Raw genomic sequence first — 23,186 nt, 5'->3', positions numbered from 1 at the left:
ACTTAGCATATATCACTAAAACTAATGAAATATTATTTAAAATTATGTTTTATTATATATAATAAATATAAAACCACAAACTAAATAGTTTAAAGATCAATTTATAAACCCCAATACTAAAAGTGACCTTTGCTTGATTTCTTAGTTAACAAAAATATTTTTAAATAATTTCAAAAAATTATCTTAAACCAGTTAATAGTTAAACCTAAGAGTTATACAACTTTGTCTTAACTCTCAAGCACAAATACAATGATGATTGATCCTCAGGCACTCGGAGAAAACACGCGGCTGTTAAGCTCATCCGGCTGATTGGCGTCGATTTCCCCATTTCGAAACGAAGTATTCCCATTGGAATTCTCAGACCCCAGATACCCAGACCCCAAGCCCCCGAGCCGCAAACGCCAGACCCCAGTAAGAGAACCAATTCTATTTCTATTTTCAAAGTCGGAAAGATAATGCTTGGACGTTAGTGCAATTTCCAGTTAATTGCATTTTTTTTTTTATTTTGTAGCTGCCCCGACACCGGCGACTCTGGGTTGTAAAATATTTGTATATAGATTTGGGTTTCTTCGTGAAGAGGCGCCAGATTATGGGGGCCCCATAAGGAAGAACCTTGTGCGTTTGTGCAAACATTGCAAATCAATCGAACTATCTGCCACTTGTGAGTCTCGGCCCTCTTCTCCTCTCCCCACCAGTCTGCACCTTCACCTCCGGTAATCACTTAAAGATACTCTCCGCAAAAAATAGGGGTTTACGCCTTATTTTTGTGGTTTCAACTACAACATCTGTTGGATACTCTGGTTTTTGGTCAATCTTACTTTTAATATTTGTTTTATTTCATTTTTGCCTTTCAGAAGCTGTGCTAATCAGCCTGAGAAGTGCCCACAAATTTGCGGTTTTTTGTTTTTGTTTCATAAACATGCCACATCTGGAGGAATTGATAAAAAAAAAGAGTCATGAGAAAATAAATACGATTCCTTAATGTGGATGCCACAAAGGCATTTAAGATAAGCAATTTCAGAGTGACCTACAAATATGTTGATATAGGGAAATATTTTAAAGAGTCTTTCGGAGGCTTAGAAAGGGTTGTTATTTTATAGGTATTTGCAGAGATTTTTGTTTAAAAAGATTAAATCCTATACAAACCTCAAACCATTTAAATTCCAAAAGATTGCAAACTCAAGTCCCTGAACTGCGGTTTTTAATATAATTTCTTATAATTACAAGTAGACAGGCCTTATAATCAGTCACAAGTCGTGGTAACTTGAAAACCCAAAATCATTCCGATAAGATTGAATATTTGCGGTCATCTTGTTTGTCAAAAGACGATGAAAAAGTGTCCCATGGGAACTGGTTGATAAATTTTGATTACTACTTAGATCAAAACGGAAAGAGCTTAAAAAAACTGATACATTTCCAGGAATTTTGAAATTCTTACAGGTATTAAACATGCACGACAAAAAAAAAATGAGAGAACAACGAGAAACTTTTCTTCACATAATAAAGCATTTTTTGTATTTTGTATAAACGATAATGCCCTGAGTGGACAGAAATCGAAGTACAATCAGGTAATTACGATCATTGATCTATATAAGAAATGCGAAACATCAGCGAAATCCACGAACATGAACGGCAATTTAAGACGCAGTTTTGGTTTTATATTGTATATGAATATTTTATATTTATTTTCAGTTATGAGATATCCCAATCTTAAAAAGGGAAATATTTTCAAAGATCAATGATCTCTGGGAAGGTTATACTCTGGAATGTTAATCGTTATAAGAAATGGATTAGTTACCATATATTGAAACTAAGTTATACCAACATCTCTTATATGTAAGCTCTTATTTGAGTTTATAAATACTTTTATTTTGTTATTTGTAGTTCTTACACTTTCAAGATTTAAAATTGTTCAAAACTTAATTTATGACTAAACTATTTTATTATCTTCCTTTACACATATCTCCCTTATCTTCAAGCCTAGATCTTTATTTAAAAATAAATTCCCAATAGTAACCCCCAATTTTTCAGAGTGCAGCGATGCACTACGAATGCCATTGACCTGCGTGGGTAAAGAAATCATTGTCCGGTGCACGATTCTTTCTCTTTTTCGCCCCCAGGCTGCCATCTCTTTCGGTAGCACGTGTCTGGCAAATGGAGCAGAGTATCTTGTATCTTTCAGTTCCATTAATCATGCATCCACAAGTGCCAGCCACGTCTGACCCACCTGAATTGATCAATATTATATATATATATATACAGAATACATATAAATATATGTATCTCTGATCTCAGATTTCATTATAATCATGTTGCAATTAAATGATTCTTTCTTGAGGCACTGGAACGTAGAAAAAGCAGAGCAAAGATCTTTATAGAGGTGTCTCTATATGATTCTATATATTTATATATATATATATATTTTTTTTCTGTATATTTATATTCTTATTTTATGGCCTGAATTTTATCTTGGCAATGCAGTTTTTTGATCGCAACCATGAGATACTCGAATTCTATGCGGACTTCGATGATTGGGGGAACTTCTCGTATTACCGTCAAAACCGAAAGGTTTCTGATATTATGATGGTTTTGGATGGTCTACGGTTTACACTTCCACTTGAGTGAGCTCTTTTTGTTGCTACTATCATATATGTATATTTTTTTTGTAAAGTTCAAGTCTCTTTGGTTAAATTTTTGCTGATTCTATGCAAACTTTCGAGTCTTTCGAGTTTATATAAAGAATTGTACGATTCTTTTGGAGATTATTGAAGGGTTCTTAAACCGAAAATCGATAAGCAAATTTCAGTTTCTAAGATTTTCACAATCTTTGAATTGTTTTCATGGGAATGGAAATGTTAAACAAAGGTACATATTTCTGATTAGTAATTAATTCTTATCGCCACGAAATCATGCTGGTTTTTGAGAATTACGCTGATTTCATAGTGAGGTGCAAAGATCTTACCCTATATTCTTTTAGTGCGGGTCCTATAATATTGCTATTTCTTTCTTTTATCGTTTCTGGCTCTGGTTTCCCCTCTCTATCACTGGGTTAGTCACTCACGGTATTGGGTATTGGAGTGAACTTCGAACACTTTTGCCATATATTTATCACATGAGAAAGCCATAAAACCCAGGGGCAAAATGATAAAAAATAAACTTACTTTACTTTTCCGATTTTCTTTGTAATATGACGGAAGGTGTGGCGCCAAAAAAAAACACCTTTTCCCCCCCAAAAAAAATAAGAGAAATATTATAATAATGAGACACTTGAGCTTCCACAGAATCGGGAAAAAAAAAATTGAGACGAAAAGGTTTCCTCAATGACAACGATTGTTCAAATGCTGGAGCCAGCCAAAGATACAAATACAGACAGATACATGCCGCCATAGATACGGATACAATACATATATATATATATTTTCTGGCGACCCATTTGGCCATTTTTTCTTATTTCCACTTATCGAAGGCGACGCTAGATTTTGAACATTTGATAAATGGGGGGCGCCCATTACGAGGCTCCGATTTTCCTATAAATACATATATACATACACCCAGAGATAGAGATAGGCGTTAGTGGGCGAAAGAGAGGGAAAGAGAATGGAATATTTGAATAGAGCCGCTTTTGAGATAAAAAAGAGCCACCCTCGGATGAAACTATCTCAAGGCCCCAATGGAGTTTGAGTTCCGGGGGGGAAAACTGCAGCTACTGGGAGCTATTTTGTAGATAAAACTGGAAATAATACCTTAAAAACTATTACCATATCTAGACTAGACACTCTAGAGTCTAGACTAAAACTAAAAGGAAACTCCCCCCCTAGCAACAGTTTCGCAAAATCATCCCACCTTTCCAACATTTTTTCCTTCAACCTCCAACTATCCAGATATTATCTAACGCCCCAACAAATCCCCAAAAAGCCTACAAGACCCAAGTAGAAGGCGACTCGGGTGTGGAACATTTGACAACAGCACATCATCATTCAAAACCTGAATATATATATATATATATTATATATCTTATCAGTGGAAAAAAGGGGGACTGTGGAGCAAAGAAAGAATCCGCAATGGAATCGGAATCGGAATCGTATCGGATCAGAATCGAAGGTCTATGGGAATAATTGTGTCGCCAGGCGGATAGTCTTCTTAAGTTTGGAACAGAGAAGATATCTTTAGGTCTACGCCCCAAAAATAACCTAGATAAACTTGTAATGTTTAAAAACTCTCTCTCTAATAATTTTATATATTTTTTCCAGTGTATTTCTATATCTTTGTATTTTTTTTTTTTTTTTGGTTTCAAGGAAAATCGATTCGCTTTGAATCGTCAGTCCCTGTTTGCCAATAACTTGTGGGCTTGTAACTTGCACCGATAACTTGTAATGCCTTTTGCTCTATATACTTCCTCCTATATTTTTTTTTTTTTTCAAATCTATTCCTATATTATTTGTGTTATTTTTGTTATTGTCACCGAGTCTAGCCATAAAGCCAAACGAGCTGTCGGCTTTCGGACTTAGAAGTTTCACAGTTTTTCTGTCGCTATTTGCAATGACAACGATGCCAAGTCACGAAATGTAAACCGATCGAGGGTTATGAAGAAATAATACCTCCATTTTTCGGAGGGAAAATTTCGGATGACGCGCTCCGATATATATAACCCATATATCAGTCGGAAGGTCGGTCGCACTGGTGGATCCCACTTAACGTTTATCATCTAAGACTCTGCCCCTGATGACTCTGGGAATTAGCCAAAGATAATGTTCGTTCGAGGGGATTGTCATCTATTGGAACTCCCTTTTCGGTGGGTCTATGGAAAAATATAGTATTTCTCAACTCTGAAGGAAAGATTTTTAGATTTCTTGTAGATTTCTCAGTATATGATTCATAATTCTATCTATATTCATCGAACCCATATATTTGATCTCCTAATAATACTTTTAAAAATATATTATTTCTACGAACTAAGTACTCTTTCTGCTTGAAACTTAATTCTTCCAAAGAATCCATTGATTAATCTTTGGACGTCAGTCAGTCAGGGCCCCGGACATCTAAAAGTTTTGCTGCCAAAACCCCGAAAAACGCCCTGATAACCGTATACCCCCTTCTTTATAACTCCCCACCATAATTTTTCGATTTTGTATTTTATTTTTGGGACTGCTCTCTTATCGCATTTCGATTTGAAATGATTTTTCTCATTAATACCCAGAACAGAAATTCAATTAAAAGCACCTGCGATGGACGTGGCTTATCAAGCAGCATGGCGTCTGAAAGAGATGGCTTCACTAAAGTGTGAAAGAGACAGCCATAAGCTTGTTCTATTTTGGGGCCTGTTTTTTATATAATTTTTTTTTTATATATATATATATTTTTTTTTTGGTCACCACTTGACGAAATCTGTGGCACCATGACTCGCTCTATCGGGAAACAAACCCAAAAAAAAAACGTCTCATGGGGTCAGATGATTGATATAGAAATTTCAGGTGATTACCTTCATTTGGCGTTTCTCAATCAAAATCAAAAATAATGCCAAAAAATGAGAACTTTGGAGATAAAAAATTATTAAAGAGAAAAGTTTATAATGTACTTGGAAGGTGAGGAAATTCGAATTGATTTTAGAACCAACTTTTAAATGTCTTAAGAAGAATTTCATTATATTTTATTAGTCTTTGATATTGTATACACCTTTTTTATAAGTTCTATAATTTTTTTGAAGTGTAGAAGAGCTGTCAATGAAGCTTTATCTCCTCGTCTGCTAATGAGTCTTCGTGAGCCATACAAATCATCTCTCTGGGCCAACACCCATCCAAAGTTGTGAAAAATAATGCCCCAAACGATAAGGGGTGTATGAGGTGTGCAAATAGCCACCACACCCTCCCCCTCCCTATACCTCTTGCACCACCCCCTGCACCACCACCTACGCATCCACATCCGCATCTACATCCGCGTTATCAGTGGCGGTCTCTTTCATGTCTTGTGTCACCAATGCGTGATGATGAAACCCGTCGACTGCGACTGTCCCAGATAAGACACTGCAAAAAAAAAAAAGAAACAAAGGGCTAAGCTAATTCAAAGAATCCCAAAAAAAAAAAAACAAATACTTAAAAAAGAAAGACTCACCTTTTAAGACAATTAATTTTGTGGTTTTAATTTTTAAAAAGACTTTCAAATATGAATGTTTATTTAGACGTTATGATCTGGGTATTTAGACACATGGGGATTATTTATTTGGTTAGTTGAAACAAGGCTTTAATTGGGAGTGTTTATAAATAAAAGATTAAATAGAGTGATATTAATAAATTAAGAGTAAAAGAACTAAAGGACCTAAAGGACTCTTAGTCAAAACTATAACCTTTATAGAACAGATTTAAAGATTTAATATGGGATTCTCTTAGAATCTTAGAATTGAAACTAAAGATACAGGTCTATGGGAGCTACCAAGGAGCATATACAAACTAATAGATATAGGTATGTATATGGTATGTATCTATGTAGCATATGGGATGGGGAAATATATATAATGTTTACCCAGCTTATTAGCAAACATTCTTATCAGTCAGCTCAGAGTTTCTGTTTGGTTCTGTTTCTGTTTCAGTTCAGTCAGGTTGGGTCGAACATCGATGACTATATAATAATGCTGATCATGATGATGATTTATCAGAATGCTGATAATGATGATGAAGATGTCTGTGTTGGCGTTGAGACAACAAAACTGGTAACAAGAGTAAAGCAACAACAACAACAACAACACCAAGGAGATGCAATAATCGATAATGGGAAACGGCCAACAGAGAAAATACATACAAGCTAACAAGAAAAAACTGAAAACTGAAAACCAAAGTCAAACGAAATCCAATGCGTCTAAAGAAAACAGTATCTGTGTATCCGAAAGATAGAAAGATACAGGCCACAGATGCCGATACTTGCGACACATGTGAGGCAAAAACAAAAAAGAAAAACGAAGAAGAAAGACAACGATTATTTGCTTAAGTGTATCTGAAATCGAAAACTCCAAGCAGAGTAACAGAGAGACAGTCAGTCAGTCAGTCAGTCATCCAGATACTACAGATACAGATACTTTGGGATACTGGGTGGTTGGGATGGATGGAGGGGATGGTTGGGAGGAGACCGGGGGAAGGAAGCTCAGATGGCGGTAAATACCGATCAGTTGACAATCAACGTTCAAACAATAAAGTCGAAAAAAAACAACAACAACAACAACAACCGACAACTTTCAACGTTTATTTTCACAGATAAAAGATACAAATAGCGGCCAAGACAGTGCCAGTACCAGATACAGATACATTCGCGATATCTGAGATATGAGAGATCTGGTAACTACAACTGGTCCAAAAGCTTACTAAGCCAAATATTGAGAGATCCATCATCTGAGAGAAACCCATCCCCAGAATTACGAGAGGAGCATCTGTGTTGTCGCATTTACAATTCGCAATTACACTTGAACAAATATCAACATTCGACACTCATCATAGGCATCCAGCCAAGACGATGACTACGAGAGACTATGAGATGCCTTCAACCTCATCGTATTTTCTGCCAAGTCTTTCGCTGACAATAAACCCAAAACCGAATGGATGGGAGTATTTTTTGGGCAGAGGAATATGAGATCTTGTAGCTTCTATACACTCAAAAAAAAATAAATCAGTTCTGCTGTTACTGCTGGACTTTGTGAAGGAAAATATGATACAAGTTCGACCTTATTTTAGTTATCTTTCAACTACTTTAACACAAAATCTCTTAAACTGGAAAGAAGAGTTTAATAGCATTGTATATTCTTCCCACAAAAAACCAAAATTATTAAAACAATTTCTTTCAGTGTAAACTCTCCCATAAATGAGAACCTGTAAGTTCCCATCTCATGCCAGGCGCGATGCCAGAGAATCATTTGTGTGCTTTTTGTGATAAATCTTGCAATCGTTTGCAGAGTTCTTTTTTTTTGAGAAACTTATTTTATTTTATCGCCCCGATAAGGCCGGTGGGCTTATGTTACCCTCTCCCTTTCACTGGCACCCCCCCTCGTTTTGAAATGAAAACTTTGTGGGAAACATCAAAGCCACAAAACGCTGGCCAAACAATCAACTTGAAGAAACAGAGTCAAGGCCAAAAAGCAGCCAAGAGGAGAGGCCTGTGATGATGATCTTTATTTCGGAAAGCGGAAACAGAAACCGAAACTTAAACTTGAAAATAATATAGTGGAAAAGATATAGAAATGAGTCACACGATATAAATAAAACATAGAACTCTATATTCTAGATCTTAGAACTGACTGATATACAATCTTAACTGAATCATTGGAAAAGAAATAACCCCCACGATAATCTTTACGATCTTAACTAGACTTTTAGGATGATCAAGCCTTGTTTCTCAAAAAAATATATATGAAGGTTTTCAAACCCCTTTTGCACACCTTTGCTTGTACGCTGACTAAGTGCCGATAGATCTTTTAAGACACCCCCTTTTTGCTTGACATCGACAAAAAGAAAAACACACCCACTCACAAAAATCTATAGGTATGTACATATATAATACTTTTCACAAAATTCCACAGATCCCAGATAATGTGAAACCACAATCGAGTTAGCTGAGAACTTGCAGAGAACGTTGTACGACAACAAATTCGAGAATTCGAGCAAAGTACTCCACGGTGCTCCTATCTGCCTGCCACCCTGCCACCCACTCCCGTCATCACTTCTCACCTTTCGGCTTCATGCTCATGCACTTCCACTTCCAATATATATATATGTATATATAGATTTAGGTATATGTGGGTCCCAGCTGCTTATCTTTTATGGGGGCTCTGGGTTAGATGGGTTTTGGGTGCCCCTCTCGTGGGCACTGTTCGATACGATACTCAATGAAAAGCCTCTGATGGCGATGACGCCGCAACAAGAGGCATTCGAGTTTAGATGTTGCTATTGCCTTGTACTGGACTAGATGATTATGAATCATAGATACACTTGGAAAAATTAAGAGCATGTTTCCATTGAGTCTTCTTTTAAACATGATAAGTAGAGCAAGATCATCAATAACAGAACACTACATCAGAACATTCAACAAGATCTATCTAAGAACTTCTTTTTCTATTTATTTTTTTTCCATAGGGTATTATCTGTTAAATTTCAAACCCTGGTCACACTGAAAGAGCATAAAATAGGCTATATAAATAAAGATATCCCTTTGAACCAAAGATTGTAAACATAAAACTCTGCTCCACTTTCCAGTTCTATTTATAAGCTTATACTTCTATTTATTTTTGTACATAGATTATAATCTCCATATCTGTATTATTTCCAACCCTGGTCACACTAGAAAAGCAGAAAATAGTCTTTATAAATAAAGATACCCATTTGAACCAAAGATTATAAGCCAACAACTCTGTCCCACTTCCTATTCCTATCTATTGCACCAGTTCCTCCAATAATCTATAAAAGAACTCTTTTTTTCCAGTGCTGATAAGCAGCATTACTCCTCGAAACCCACTGACCATGATGATGATGCAGATTGGCCAAAAACCAAAAAAAATGAGGTGTAAATTTTAGAGTACCATGTGATTTAGAGGGTTTATGGAGAACGGATGGATCGATGCTTCCACAAACTGACGAAATCAGGCCGCACAGCACGAGGTCTCTGGCAGGCTGGAAAACCCCCAAAATAAAGTCTCAGATACGGAGAACGGGATCTGGCCAACTAATGCCCCGAAGGTAATATACAAATATGTGTTTATATATAGAGAGATATAATAACCAAGTCACCTGTGTGTATTGGCGGGCGCCTTATCTTCTTTTCATTTCATTATTTTTTTTTTCTTGAGGACCGACGAAGACGTTTTGGTTTTAGTTACGGATAGCTGGTGGTTATTCATCACGGCCCTGCGACATATAGTAATCAAATTCCCGTAGCCGAACCCGGACCCGGACGGCATAATTTAGTGATAGAGTGGCGGTGTTGCATCAAGTCGGCTGAAATGACCGACCGGCTGGAATGGTCGCCAAAGAAACAATATCCAACTATTCATCTATCGATTGCCGCCGTCATAATTCCGTCGCCGCAGTGTCATAAAAACCCAGTCCGCCAAAGAAAAAGGTTCCCTATAAAGATTACACTGTAAAAAAATATATATTTCTACCTTCTAATAAATATATTTTATAAATATTATAAAGACCTCTTTACCCTATTATTGAAGTAACTAAAGTAATGATTTTAAAACAAGACTTTATCCTTTTCTTTCGATATATTTTTGTCAGTGCATCTATCTTCCACATATAGGGATATTATCTACCTGCCGAGGATATGCGGCGCGTGCGCTAATATACCTCCATATACCAAATGATGGGCAGACCGAGTCCTTTTTTGTTTTTTTTTTTTCGAAAACCCAGAGTGTCGATGATCCTGCAAAGTCAATTGGTTTCTAATGAGCTTAGCTCCTGTATACAGACTCTGTCTGAAAATGAGTCAATTATTGGATAATAGTACTTTATAGAGGGGTCTATAAAAATATGATAAAAGTAGTCTTAAAATAGTCAGATCTGTAGCAAGTATAACCCCTAATTCCAAAACAGTCTAGTCTATTTTTATTATAAACAAATATTACCATAACCTTACCAGTTTTTAAAGTTGGGGGCCCGACTTGTCCTACTTGTTGAGTGTCGCACAATATATATATACATATAGACTTACGTCTAAACACTATTTTATTTTTATGGCTATAAACATTGTCACACCCCCGAAATCCCCGGGAATTTCACTGAAAAGCAAACTGTAAACTGACGCATTTTTTTTACCAGCTAATGGTTTGGTTTGGTTCAAGTTCGATTACCCTTTAAAAGGAGTACATTATTTTTCATTTTATTATATAAAAAATATTAAAAATTATTATGGTATAAAATATATAATTAAAATTCCCTAATCCTAATTGTTTTAAATAATTAAAAGCTTAGGTAAAGGGTATTTATTGTTTAGACAACTAATACCACAAAAAACACCTAATGATTTGTTTTTTCCATTATTTTTTATTGTTATTATTAAACAAGTCGTTTGGCTGGTCATAGCTATTGTTTCTTTGGTTTTTCTGGCGCAAAGTTTAGGGGAAAAACATAAAAAACCATTCAGTAAAAAAAAAAGGAAAATAAAACTATGGCGCGCGCCTTTTTCAATAAAATGTTTATCATTTCTGCTTGTGTGTATTTTGTGGGTGGATGGGTGGTTGGTTGGGTGGTTAGTCGGAATTGGTTGCCCAGTCACCTTGACATGTCACTAACAATAACAAAAACAACAACAAAAAATCACAACCATTAAACCCATTAACTAAGCCACAAAGCACCCAAAAACAACAACAAAGCTAGTGTGAATTAAAACAATTATGACTTTGAAAAAAAAAACGAAAAAAACGAAATGAAAGTGAATTTCAAACATTACTGTCTCGAAACAAACAGAAAAAAAAAATAAATAATAATAATACTAACTAAAACCTCTGCCCTAGTTGATCTAGTGCGAAAGAGAGACGGGTATAGCATGTTCGAAAGAGATGGCAAGTCAAAGTTGAAGAGCAAAGCGTGGGACTTTTTGTTTGTCTTTTTTTGTATTTTAGTGGCATTGTTGTTGCCATTTGTTTTATGCCAAATTAAATGCTAACTAAATGTTGACAATTAAAGTGTCTGCCACTGCACTTTAACACTTTTTCGTTGAAAATGGCAATTGAAAAGGGAAATTGAAACAGAAACTGAAATCTGAAATCTGAAATGCAAAAAAAAAAAATGCAATACCCAGAGACTATTGTTGTTGCTAGTATAACGTTGGGCTTTTAATGTTTATTTAACACGCATTGCCAGTTACAGTTATTGTTGTTATATTATTATTATTGTTATTGTTGTTATTGTCGCCCCATTGTTGTTATTGTTTAGCGCCATTGAATGCCACCCACGCGCAAGCGCAGCCCAGCGCAGCACAGCAGGGCACAGTGACATATCCAATTGGATATTATTGAACTGCAATTGGTTTTTGCAAAGATTTGTTAAACAGATTTTTAAATTAGATACTTTAAAGATAAATTTAATAAAATCCTCATCAAGGTTTTAAGTTTAAATTGGTTTTATGAGGACTTTAAACATTAAATCCCTTCAAATACTAAGCTTTTTCTTTTGGTATTTTTAAGTCCAAAGTTGTAAAGTTTTTGTCTTCAAAAAAACCCTTTATAATTTCCAACTTTATAGATCCTTTAAGTTAACATCTCAATAAGTCCTTTTCCTCCAAAAAATTCTAGAAAAGTTCTTTAAAATACATAATTTTTGCTTCCAAAACTTATAGATCTTGAAAAACCGCACTTTTATTTCCTCAAAAATGCAATATTTTCTTTAATATTTTGAGTCACCTTTTATTTAAAAAACACTCTCTTTACTTTCCTTTGTTTTCCGCTTTTATGATTTCCACTAAACGAACCACTGTGCGAATTTTTCAAGTTCATTATAAATAAAACGTAAATATTATTAAATTGTTTACAAACGGCGCGTTGCACGTGTCGCCCAGTGTGTGTACTATACGTTTGTGTGTATGTGTGTGCAAGTTGGGGTGTATGTGTGTGCGTAGGGGCGCGTGTTTGCGTAGGTGTGTGCTTTTTGTATCTGTGTGAAGTGTATCGAGTGTATTGAACTCTTGCTGCATTTTTTTGCACAATTTCATCGTGTCTTTCTTTTATTTTTTTATTTATTTATTTATTTATGCCTTTTTTTCTGTCACCCCTCTGTTGTTTCTTATTTAATTTTATTTATATCATATGGCATACTGTTTTTACAATTGTTTTAAGCAGTTTATTGCTTATTTTTTTAACAATATTGATTGATTCTTAGTCTTATGATGCTGTCTGAAATACAATTATCTTTTAATTTGTAATTTTTTGAATTAAAGTTGGTTAATTTTTTTCTTAGCAGCAGCTGACACTCGAAAATTGACCTCTTCTGGTATTTTTCTTAGGGCGGTCAACTGTAACGACAATGTAGCTTCTTTACCTTTCAAGGGCACTGAGAAAAATAATTAAACGAATAAAAATATTGGAAGATATTGGAAAAAGTTAAGGTTATATTCTTAAAGTTCTCAAGAGAAAAGCTCAAACAAATATAACAAAAAGGACACTTTTAGGGGAAGTTTTTAGCTTATAATTCTTAACTAGTTTTTTGAGACTATGAACCTCTGAGTTTTGGGATTATTTTTGTAAGACATATACCTTTTTTAGTATATATATATATCTGTGTACTACATATCTTCCTCTCTAATTTATTAATTTTTTCTCTCAGTGCATTAATGTTAATTTTAATGTTGCTTGATTGCCGATGACGCACCCTGAAAAGCTGAAAAGGTGAAAACGTGAAAAGGGACAGGGACTGAGGACCAGGGAACATAAGACCAGCAGATCGTCTCCGACTTCCGTTTTCGGGCCAAAGTTAGAGGTTAAGGTTGAGGAATTGTCCAGGAAGTGTCCGTACTGGTCGTTTTGGGGGTTAATGGATGCGGATATGGATGCGGATGTGGATGCGATGGGCTCATCGTTAGATGACAAAACACACACTACCGAGAGGGTGACTCTGCGGATAATGGTGTGCAAGTGAGAGAGGGAGATGGAGTGCTGGAAAGAGAGGGCAAGAAACATGGAAAGCGTGGCCAATGGCAACGGGATTTGCCCAAAATCTAAAATGCATCCAAACACACACACACACAGAGACACAGATACAGATACAGATACAGATACAGATACAGACTCATATATAAGGGTATTATATACAGTGGATACCCTTAGGGATAAAATTTAAATAAACTATTTAGTTTTGAAGTTTTTTAAAGCTTTAAATTTGTTATCTATAAGAAGTTAGAATTTCCTAGAATTCAAAGAAAAACTTAGCACAGGATTAATCATAAAATTCATCATTATCTTTGAGTAAATAATATTTTCGACTTTGAACGGGTATAAGGTGACTTTTGAATTTATTTATTTAAGGCTTCTTAAAAAATAAACAATGATTTATGATGATTAATTCGGGTACTTAAGCTTAAGGTTCTTGGCTTATTTTTTGAAAAGCTGGAAACCCATTGAGGAAAATGGAAAAATGTATCCAAGGCTGGACTGTCTCCCCATTTTTAGGGCTCACTGTGACCGAGAAGAACGATTCTCTCTGCAAGATGACTGCAGCTCTCTCTCTCTGGCCCACACACGCACTATGCTAATGTGTGTGTGTGTGTGTGTGAGTGTGCGTAATCCTATTTGCCACAAAAAAAAAACTAAAAAAAAAAAGAAAATCCAACAAAGAAGCAGTCGAGCTGCTGGTGCTGCTGCTGCGCTGCCTCTGCCAAGATTTACAGAGCTGCGCAGCGCCAAGTCTTTGCGCCAAGTGTTTGCTCTCTCCCTCTGTCTCATTGGCTCGCTCTTATTCCCTCTGCTGCTGCTCTGCACTTTTATCTAACGCACACTAGTGCAGCCAAGCAGCCACCGCACGCACACAGCAGCAGCAGCAGCATGTAGCAGCAGCAGCAGCAGTAGCAGAGAGGACGCAGCAGCAGCATGAACAGCCAGCAGCATGCCTGCTCTCTTTCCCTCTCGAAGCCTGAAAAGATAACTGCGCTCGGGGCCTCTCTGCCGCTCTGCTGCTCTCGGCGACAGCGCTGCCGGCTGAACGGCAGAACGGCGTGCGGCGCGCTTTGCTCTTTTATAAGTACAACTTCGTAGATACGTAGATACATTCGAGCTTCATCTGCACTGCCGAACGGTGAACCGTTACTTGACGTTGCGCTGCGGCTGCGCTCAGAACTCGTGCGCGGCAAAAAGCAAATGCAGAAAGCAGATACAACATCTTTAAAAAAAAATATAAAAACTTTAAACTAAAAAACAAAACATACAGGAATTGGAGCTAAAAAACTCTTTGAAAAAAAACTACAAGTGCTAAACAGAAAAAAAAAAAATAAAAATAATATTTTTTTTAAGTTTATTCCTTGGATTACCGCAAACTTACAATTTTTTTTTTTGCTAAACTACCAAAGAAGTGTGATCGCCCAAAGTGTGCTAAGTGTGCTACTAAAAAATTAAAACAAAATATATAAATATATATATTTTTAAAACAAAAAACATACCAACCAAAAAATAGAAAACCAAATAATTTAAAGCTCAAAAAATTGATGTGGGAATGCCGTCGCAACTTTTCGAAAAATAAAAAAAATTCATAAAAATAAAAAACACAAATAAAGGTAATTAACTTCCATCGTGCTTATTTTGGATAATTCTTAAAATTTTTTTGTTTCTGTGTTGAGTGAGTGAGTGATGTTTTTTTAATGGAAAAGCAGTCAAGCCGAAATATAAATGGATTATCTCAAAAGGATAAACAAAATTTAGAAATAGTAACTATAGGACTTGTAGGCTTAACAAATTCAATTAAATCTACCACCTCACCATGACCTGATAAATTACCTTAAAATATTCCACAAAAACTCTAGATAACATTTCAATTTTGGACTGTCCTTCCCCTAATTTTTAACCCATTTTTTTGGGTCAAGTTTTTGACTTCACAGGGTCACAAAATTAACCATGAAAAACCCTTGAACTTTGACACACACGCTTTTGGTTCCAGGGAATTATCATAGGGATGACATTGGATGAAAGTCCCTGTTTATAGGGTTAATTCAGATTGATGATCTGTTTATATGCCTATAGTCCAGGTTGGACTTCCATTCATTGATAAATCCCAGGTGTCATAAAGGTGTGAAATACTTGATTCCGATTTTGGCACCGTCGGGAGTCTTTATCTTCCCCCCACTCCATATATGAGTCATGGCTGAAAACTGAAATCAGCCAACCAAAATGAAACACAAATACATTTAAAGAAATTATATATATTATATAATTTTTGTTGATCGGTTGGTCAGCCTCTCATGGAAGTTTAGGATTTCCGAATGGGCCTCTAAATGCTATAAAAAAAAAAAAAAAACAAAAATAATACAAATTGGAACAACACTAATAGTAATAGCCTTGATAACGGTAAATGTTAATGAGCATGCCCACATTTTTCATTGGGAAAACAGAATAGATAAGCTATATATATATATATATGTGTGTATATATGTTTAGATATTACTACACCTCCATCATAGGCACTTGCAACAATCGCGAATTCTTTTAATTAAAGTTTCATTTGAAAGCGATTTCGATTTCGAATGCATTTTGAGGTTTTTTATTTCTTGTTTATATGGCTTGTATCTGTATCTGTAGGTAGAACTGCATCCACATCTTGGGGATTGTATATCTTTCGCTGATCAGCTGTTTATGGAGCTTTCCCCTCAAGATGCCTTCTAGAATTACGCGACAGTCGAGAGGGTCTGGGTGTCATATTAGTATTTGGGAATGTTATTATTATTTGATCGCTTTTTAATGTTTATCTATAGACTTTCATCGATTGATAGACATCTTAAATAGCTTATAGCCTAACCATTTCTTCTGTTCCTTCTTCAGATACGTCAAAATGCTGGCAGCACCGCAGCAGCAGCAGCACAATACCACCACCAACAACCCAAACACAACTACCACAGAGAACGAGATGGAGCGCCAGAGGCGGGACTCCACCACCTCGGAATCCTCGCTGGAGCACCTGGATTTGGGGCGCACGCCCAAAAAGCTCAGCGCCGTTAGCAGCGGCGGCAGCGGCAGTCTGGTGCTGCAGCCGACGTCAACGCCACACGAAGTAGCGACAGCGACGTCGCGCAAACGTAAGCTCCGCCAGCTCCAACATCATCATCAGGACCTACTCAGTGATGAGGACGAGGAGGAGGACGAAGCGACATCAGGGGTTGGAGCCCGCCCCCACGGTCGTCAAAAGCAGAGGCGCAACGCCTCTGCCTCGGCCAGCATCGTGCTGGACGGCAGCGGCAGCGACGCCAGTTCACTGCGCAAGAAGTTCCGTTTGAATCGCTCAGCAGCAGCAGCTGCAGCAGCGGCGGCTGTCTCCAGTCTCTCGGAATCGGGATTCGTGGACACCACCGCCCACAGTGGCTACTTGGGTAACAACAGCAGCTCAGCGACAGCGACGTCGACGACAGCAGCAGCTGCAACGGCGCAGTCGGCGAGCAGCAGTAACAGTAGCAGCGGCAGCAGCAGTGCCGGATCCGGTGGATCTTCGCCGCAAGGTGGCCTGTGCCTGTCCAGCGGCGAGTCCGGCATTGGGGCGGGGGACGAGCACATGAAGTACGTGTGCCCCATCTGCGAGGTGGTCAGTGCCACGCCCCACGAGTTCACCAATCACATTCGGTGCCACAACTACGCCAACGGGGATACCGAGAACTTCACCTGCCGCATCTGCTCCAAGGTGAGTCAACTACAGTGGTTACTCTACAAGGGGGATAGACTTTATTTTTGAAATAGCTGAAAGGTTTTGAAAGATTTATTAATTTTTTTTTTTAACTTGAAATCATTTTTTAAATATCTTAAATATAAAAATAATTACTAGCAATTAGTTCATTATTACCTAGAGATCACTGTACAGACAGGTGTAGTGGAGTTTCTGTTTATGGACCCCCCACCCCCCTGAAATTACTCACCTGTTCACCCGCTTAACGCTCTCTTTCTCTCTCTCTCTCTCTCTCTCTGCCTCTTGTTTTTGGGGGAACAGGTGCTGTCGTCCGCCTCATCCCTGGACAGACACGTGCTGGTGCACACCGGCGAGCGTCCCTTCAACTGCCGCTACTGCCACCTGACCTTCACCACCAACGGGAACATGCACCGCCACATGCGCACCCACAAGCAGCATCAGGCCAACCAGTCCCAGTCCCAGTCCCATCAGCAGCAGCAGCAGCAGCGACGCCAACAACAGTCACATCCTGCCCAGCAACAGCAGCACCAACAGCTGCAGCAGCAACAGCAGAACCTCCACCAGCAACAGAGCCTCAATCCCGCCCAGCAATCGCTGTCGGGACGGGCGGAGAGCTATGAGAGCGACGCCAGCTGCTCCACAGACGCCTCCAGTGGGCACAGCCGCAGTCGCAGCAGCTCCTCCCTCACCCACAACAACAACAACTCCCAAAAGGCCAACCACAACCACAAGGACATGGAGCTGGACCTGGAGCTGGAGGAGGAGGTGAAGCATCATCAGAACCGTCGCGGGCTCAAGACAACCATAAACAACAATGTCATCGAGAGCGAACACGAGGACGAGGAGGAGGAGCAGGATCACGACGATGTCGATGAGGAGACCGATGTGGCGATGCTGACATCCACTCCCGATGTGGCCACTCTGTTGGCCGGAGCCAGTGGCTCGAGAGCCGCCTCCCGGTCTGTCTCCCCCTCGTCGGCTGCCTCGCCGGCGCTCCTGCTCAGCTGCCCCGCCTGCGGAGCCGGGGACTTCGAGACGCTGCCATCCCTGTGCGACCACCTGGACGCCCGGCACTCGGACATCCCGGCCAAGTGTCGCGATTGTGAGGTGATCTTCGCCAGCCACCGCCAGTTGCAGGCCCATTGCTGTCGCGGCGGAGTAGGACGTCCTGTTGGTGTGGGTCTGCCGCCTCTTATGGGCGCCAGCAGCTCGCCGCTCCACGGTGACGACGATGCCGAGGACGAGGATGACGAGGACGCGGAGCGACGTCGCTTGGAGAAGCAGCGCCTGGCCGACCAGCGCGAGGACTTCTTCCAGCAGCTCTACCTCAAGGGCAAGACCTCCGGCGAACACCCGCCCTCGCCGATCAAGCACGAGCCGGCGGACAGCAAGGACCTGGCCGACATCCAGAGCATCCTGAACATGACCAGCTCCAGCTGCACCAGCAGCTTCCTGCGCAACTTCGAGCAGTCGGTGAACACGCCCAGCTCCAGCCAGTACAGCCTGGACGGGCGCGACCAGGAGGAGGAGGCGCAGGATGCCTTCACCTCGGAGTTCCGGCGGATGAAGTTGCGCGGCGAGTTCCCCTGCAAGCTATGCACCGCCGTATTCCCGAATCTGCGTGCCCTCAAGGGCCACAATCGCGTCCACCTGGGCGCCGTGGGTCCGGCCGGGCCCTTCCGCTGCAACATGTGTCCCTACGCCGTCTGCGACAAGGCCGCCCTGGTGCGGCACATGCGCACCCACAACGGTGATCGCCCATACGAGTGCGCCGTCTGCAACTACGCCTTCACCACCAAGGCCAACTGCGAGAGGCATCTGCGGAACCGGCATGGCAAGACCAGCCGGGAGGAGGTGAAGCGAGCCATCATCTACCATCCGGCGGAGGACGCCGGCTGCGGCGAGGACGGCAAGTCCCGTCTGGGCGAGGATCTGGACCTGAGCTTCCGCTCGATCAGTCCGACTCCCCCGCCACCACCGCCGCCGCTCCCGGAGAGCAGCTCCCAGCTGAAGCACATGCTCCTGGGCGAGAATCAGACAGCCAGTGGAGCTCCCGCTCCCAGCCCCCAGCCTCCGCTGAAGATCCAGGTCAAGAGTCTGGACCAGCTGGTGGACAAGAAGCCCAGCCAGGAGAAGAGCTCGCCCAGCGCCGCCCTGGACTTCAGCATGGACGTGCTGGATCTCAGCAAGAAGCCATCCAGCGGATCGGCGGCCATCACACCGACTCCCACACCGAATCCGGCTCCGCTGGCACCTCCCCCGGGAGTGGCTGGTGCCCCGGACCTGGCCGCCGCTCTGGAGCAGCATCAGTTGCTCCTCGCCCAGCAGCAGCTCTTCGCCGGAGCCGCCGGCGATGCCGCCTCCCAGTATGTCCAGCAATTTTTCCGCAGCCTCATGCTGCAGTCCCAGACTCCGGGCTTCTCGTACCTCTATGGCGCCTTCATGGCCCCGCCGCCGCCGCAGACCAACTCGGAGAAGCCCCCGCCACTGGTGAGCCCGCCCACTCGCGGCTTGAATCCTCTGCCGATGGGCGGTGTGGGCGTGCCAGTGCCTCCGGGCGGACCCGTCAAGATGGTCATCAAAAACGGCGTCCTGATGCCGAAGCAGAAGCAGCGCCGCTACCGCACCGAGCGTCCCTTCGCCTGCGAGCACTGCTCCGCCCGCTTCACTCTCCGCAGCAACATGGAGCGCCACGTGAAGCAGCAGCACCCCCAGTTCTATGCCCAGCGCCAGAGAAGCGGCCACCATGTGATGCGAGGACGTGGCGCCTCCAATGCCGCTGCCGCTGCCGCCGCCGCAGCTGCTGCTGCCGGTATGGGTGTTCCCGGCGTGTCATCCGGTGGAGTCGGCTCTGGATCTCATCACCATCCCGGCCACGGTCACGGACACGGACATGCTCCCATCTCGGAGCAGGTGAAGTACGCCATTCTGGCCCAGCAGCTGAAGGCCCACAAGAACACGGATCTGCTGCAGCAAGCCCTGGCCCACGGATCGAGCAGTGTGTCCGGCAATCCTCTCCTGCACTTCGGCTATCCACTGGCCACTCCGCCGCCCAGCTCTGCGCTGCACAACGGCGGTAGCGGGCAGCCGGGAAACGGGGTGCCCATGGTCTCCATGGATGACGATGAGCCCAAGCTGATCATCGACGAGGATGAGAACGACAACGATGTGGAGGAAGTGGAGGACTTCGAGGAAGATGAAGAGGAGGAGGAGGAGGATGAACCGGAGGATGAGCCCGAGATCATTGCCGACGAGGAGCCACTCCCACACGATGAGGAGGAGGACCAGCCGGAGGAGAAGATGGCGGAGCTGGAACTTCCCAAGCCCCTCTTGGAGCAACTGCCCAACGAGGCGGCCCAAAAGACCGCCGAGACCATCCTGGAGCAGGCCATCAAGGCGGGCAAGCCCGTGACTACGCCCCCGCCTCCGCCAAAGGACCAGCAACTGGAGCAGCTCTCTCCGCCCGCTCCCAACTCTCTGAAGACCATGATTGCCCAGGCCGAGTCCGTGGCCAAGTCCCTCAAGGAGGTGGCCAGTTCGCCGTTCAAGGACGAGTCGCAGGACCTAGTGCCGGTGGCCAAGCTGGTGGACAACGCCACCAGCCAGAACATGAGCTTCAACAGCTACTTCCGGCCCAGCGACGTGGCCAACCACATGGAGCAGAGCGACGAGGAGGGCCTGGTGGCCTCCGGCAGCGCCAGCGAGAGCAACAACAGCGGCACTGAGGACGTCACCAGCAGCTCCTCCGGCAGCGAGCCGAAGAAGAAGTCCGCCTACAGCCTTGCCCCCAACAGGGTGTCCTGCCCGTACTGCCAGCGCATGTTCCCCTGGAGCAGCTCCCTGCGCCGCCACATCCTCACCCACACCGGCCAGAAGCCCTTCAAGTGCTCCCACTGCCCCCTGCTCTTCACCACCAAGAGCAACTGCGACCGCCACCTTCTCCGCAAGCACGGCAACGTCGAGTCCGCCATGTCCGTCTACGTGCCCACCGAGGACGTCAGCGAGCCGATTCCCGTGCCCAAGTCCGTCGAGGAGATCGAGCTGGAGGAGCAGCGCCGTCGTCAGGAGGCCGAGCGAGAGCGTGAACGCGAACTGGAGCGTGCCCGAGAGCGGGAGCTGGAGCGGGAACGCGAACTAGAGCTGGAGCGCGAGCGTGAGCTGGCCGAGAAGGAGAAGGAGCGCGAACGCCAGCAGCTCATCCAGAAGTTGGCTGCCCAGATGGCTGCCGCCGCCGCCGTCGCTGCCGCTACCCCCGGAGCTCCGGGAGTCGTCGCACCTGGCAGTCTGGATGCCCAGGCTGGCGGAGATCTGCCCTACAAGTGCCACCTGTGCGAGGGCTCCTTCGCCGACCGGCTGCAGTGCCTCGAGCACATCAAGCAGGCCCATGCCCACGAGTTCGCCCTGCTCCTCGCCAAGGGCGCCATCGAGAACGAGTCCGTGCTGGGCGAGTCGGCCTCGGGCAATCCCAACCAGCCTCCGCCATCTAGCCAGCAGCCGCACTCCGACGATGAGGGCACCAACGGCGTGATCGGTGGAGCCGGAGGACGTGGCAAGTACCCGGACTACAGCAACCGTAAGGTGATCTGCGCCTTCTGTGTGCGCCGCTTCTGGTCCACCGAGGATCTGCGCCGCCACATGCGCACCCACTCCGGGGAGCGTCCGTTCCAGTGCGAGACCTGCCTCCGGAAGTTCACCCTCAAGCACAGCATGCTCCGGCACATGAAGAAGCACAGTGGACGCGCCCACAACGGCGACGCTCCCGGCTCCGACTGCTCCGACGACGAGCAGGTGAGCAGCAGCCCTCCCGGCACCCCGGCCCCACCCACGGCCACCACGGCCGCCACCAATAACAACAACAGCTGCCACACCAACAACAACAACACAGTGAGCGCCAAGCTGGGCCTGAAGCTGCCCAAGCTGCACGAGCTCCTGGACAAGGCGACGGAGTGGCGGGCCAGCCGGCTGACTGGTGAGCACAAGGAGAACCTGGGCGAGGCCACCGCCCCCTCGGGCTCCAGCACAGATCTGATCGGTAACCTCCTCGGGATCAGCGATCAGGGAATCCTCAACAAGCTGCTGTCCTCCGCCGACGAGGCGGCCAAGCTTCTCGGCGTGGACAACAAATAAGGACTTGAAAGCCATAAGATACTGCTGGGATAACCCCTCTTTTGAAAAAAAAACTACACATATTTCTTAAAAAAAAGAGAATAATATTTAAAAACAAAAAAAACGAGAGTAGAAGAAGCAGCCTTACGTATACCAAAGCTTAAATAGTTTTCAGTAAATCATAGTACTTAAAAAACTACTTAAAAAAACTTAAGGAATAACTTAAAAAAGAGACCCATTTGCAAACACTCCCCTCATATATTTTTTTTAAACTTATTTTAACGGTTTAACCATCAAATCAAAAAACATTTTAAAACACCATTTTTTTTTTGAAGCAACCACTTTTTTTTTAATAGCTATAGGTATTTTTAAATATATATTTTTAAATTTTAAAACTTAAGTAGCAGCAATCGAAAAACAACGAACATTTTTCATGACAACAAACAAGACTTTCACACAAGAAACATAAATTAAAAAAAATTACACAAAAATATATAAACAAAAAACAAGAAAAAAACAAAAAATATGTACATTGAAAGAGGCCTTGAGAAACCGCAGCGTGGCTTAAATATTATTAATTAAGACAACAAACAAAAACTATAAACAAATTGCAAACAAAATTGTAAGTCAAATTATTTGATAAGACTCTAGTTTTTAGACGCATGTTTTTTTTTAAGGATCTTATTTAAAGAAACTCATTCATTGCTGTAGCGCCTACACACACATTATATATTA

At 42.5% G+C, this 23,186-nt stretch overlaps 1 protein-coding gene across 1 annotated transcript; it reads left to right on the top strand.

Moving 5' to 3' along the window:
* Positions 1-14,727: 14,727 nt before the first annotated feature.
* Positions 14,728-22,599, top strand: peb (pebbled). Its single transcript, XM_043210040.2, has 3 exons — positions 14,728-15,234; positions 16,493-17,342; positions 17,646-22,599. Exons 2-3 carry the CDS (start codon positions 16,503-16,505, stop codon positions 22,470-22,472), a joined length of 5,667 nt encoding a protein of 1,888 aa, XP_043065975.1. The 5' UTR covers positions 14,728-15,234; positions 16,493-16,502; the 3' UTR covers positions 22,473-22,599.
* The last annotated feature ends 587 nt before the right edge of the window (positions 22,600-23,186 follow it).

The sequence above is a fragment of the Drosophila bipectinata genome, chromosome XL, assembly GCF_030179905.1.
Source record: "Drosophila bipectinata strain 14024-0381.07 chromosome XL, DbipHiC1v2, whole genome shotgun sequence".
In the NCBI taxonomy this organism is placed as follows: Eukaryota; Metazoa; Arthropoda; class Insecta; order Diptera; family Drosophilidae; genus Drosophila; species Drosophila bipectinata.
This window is presented reverse-complemented; position numbering and strand designations above follow the sequence as displayed.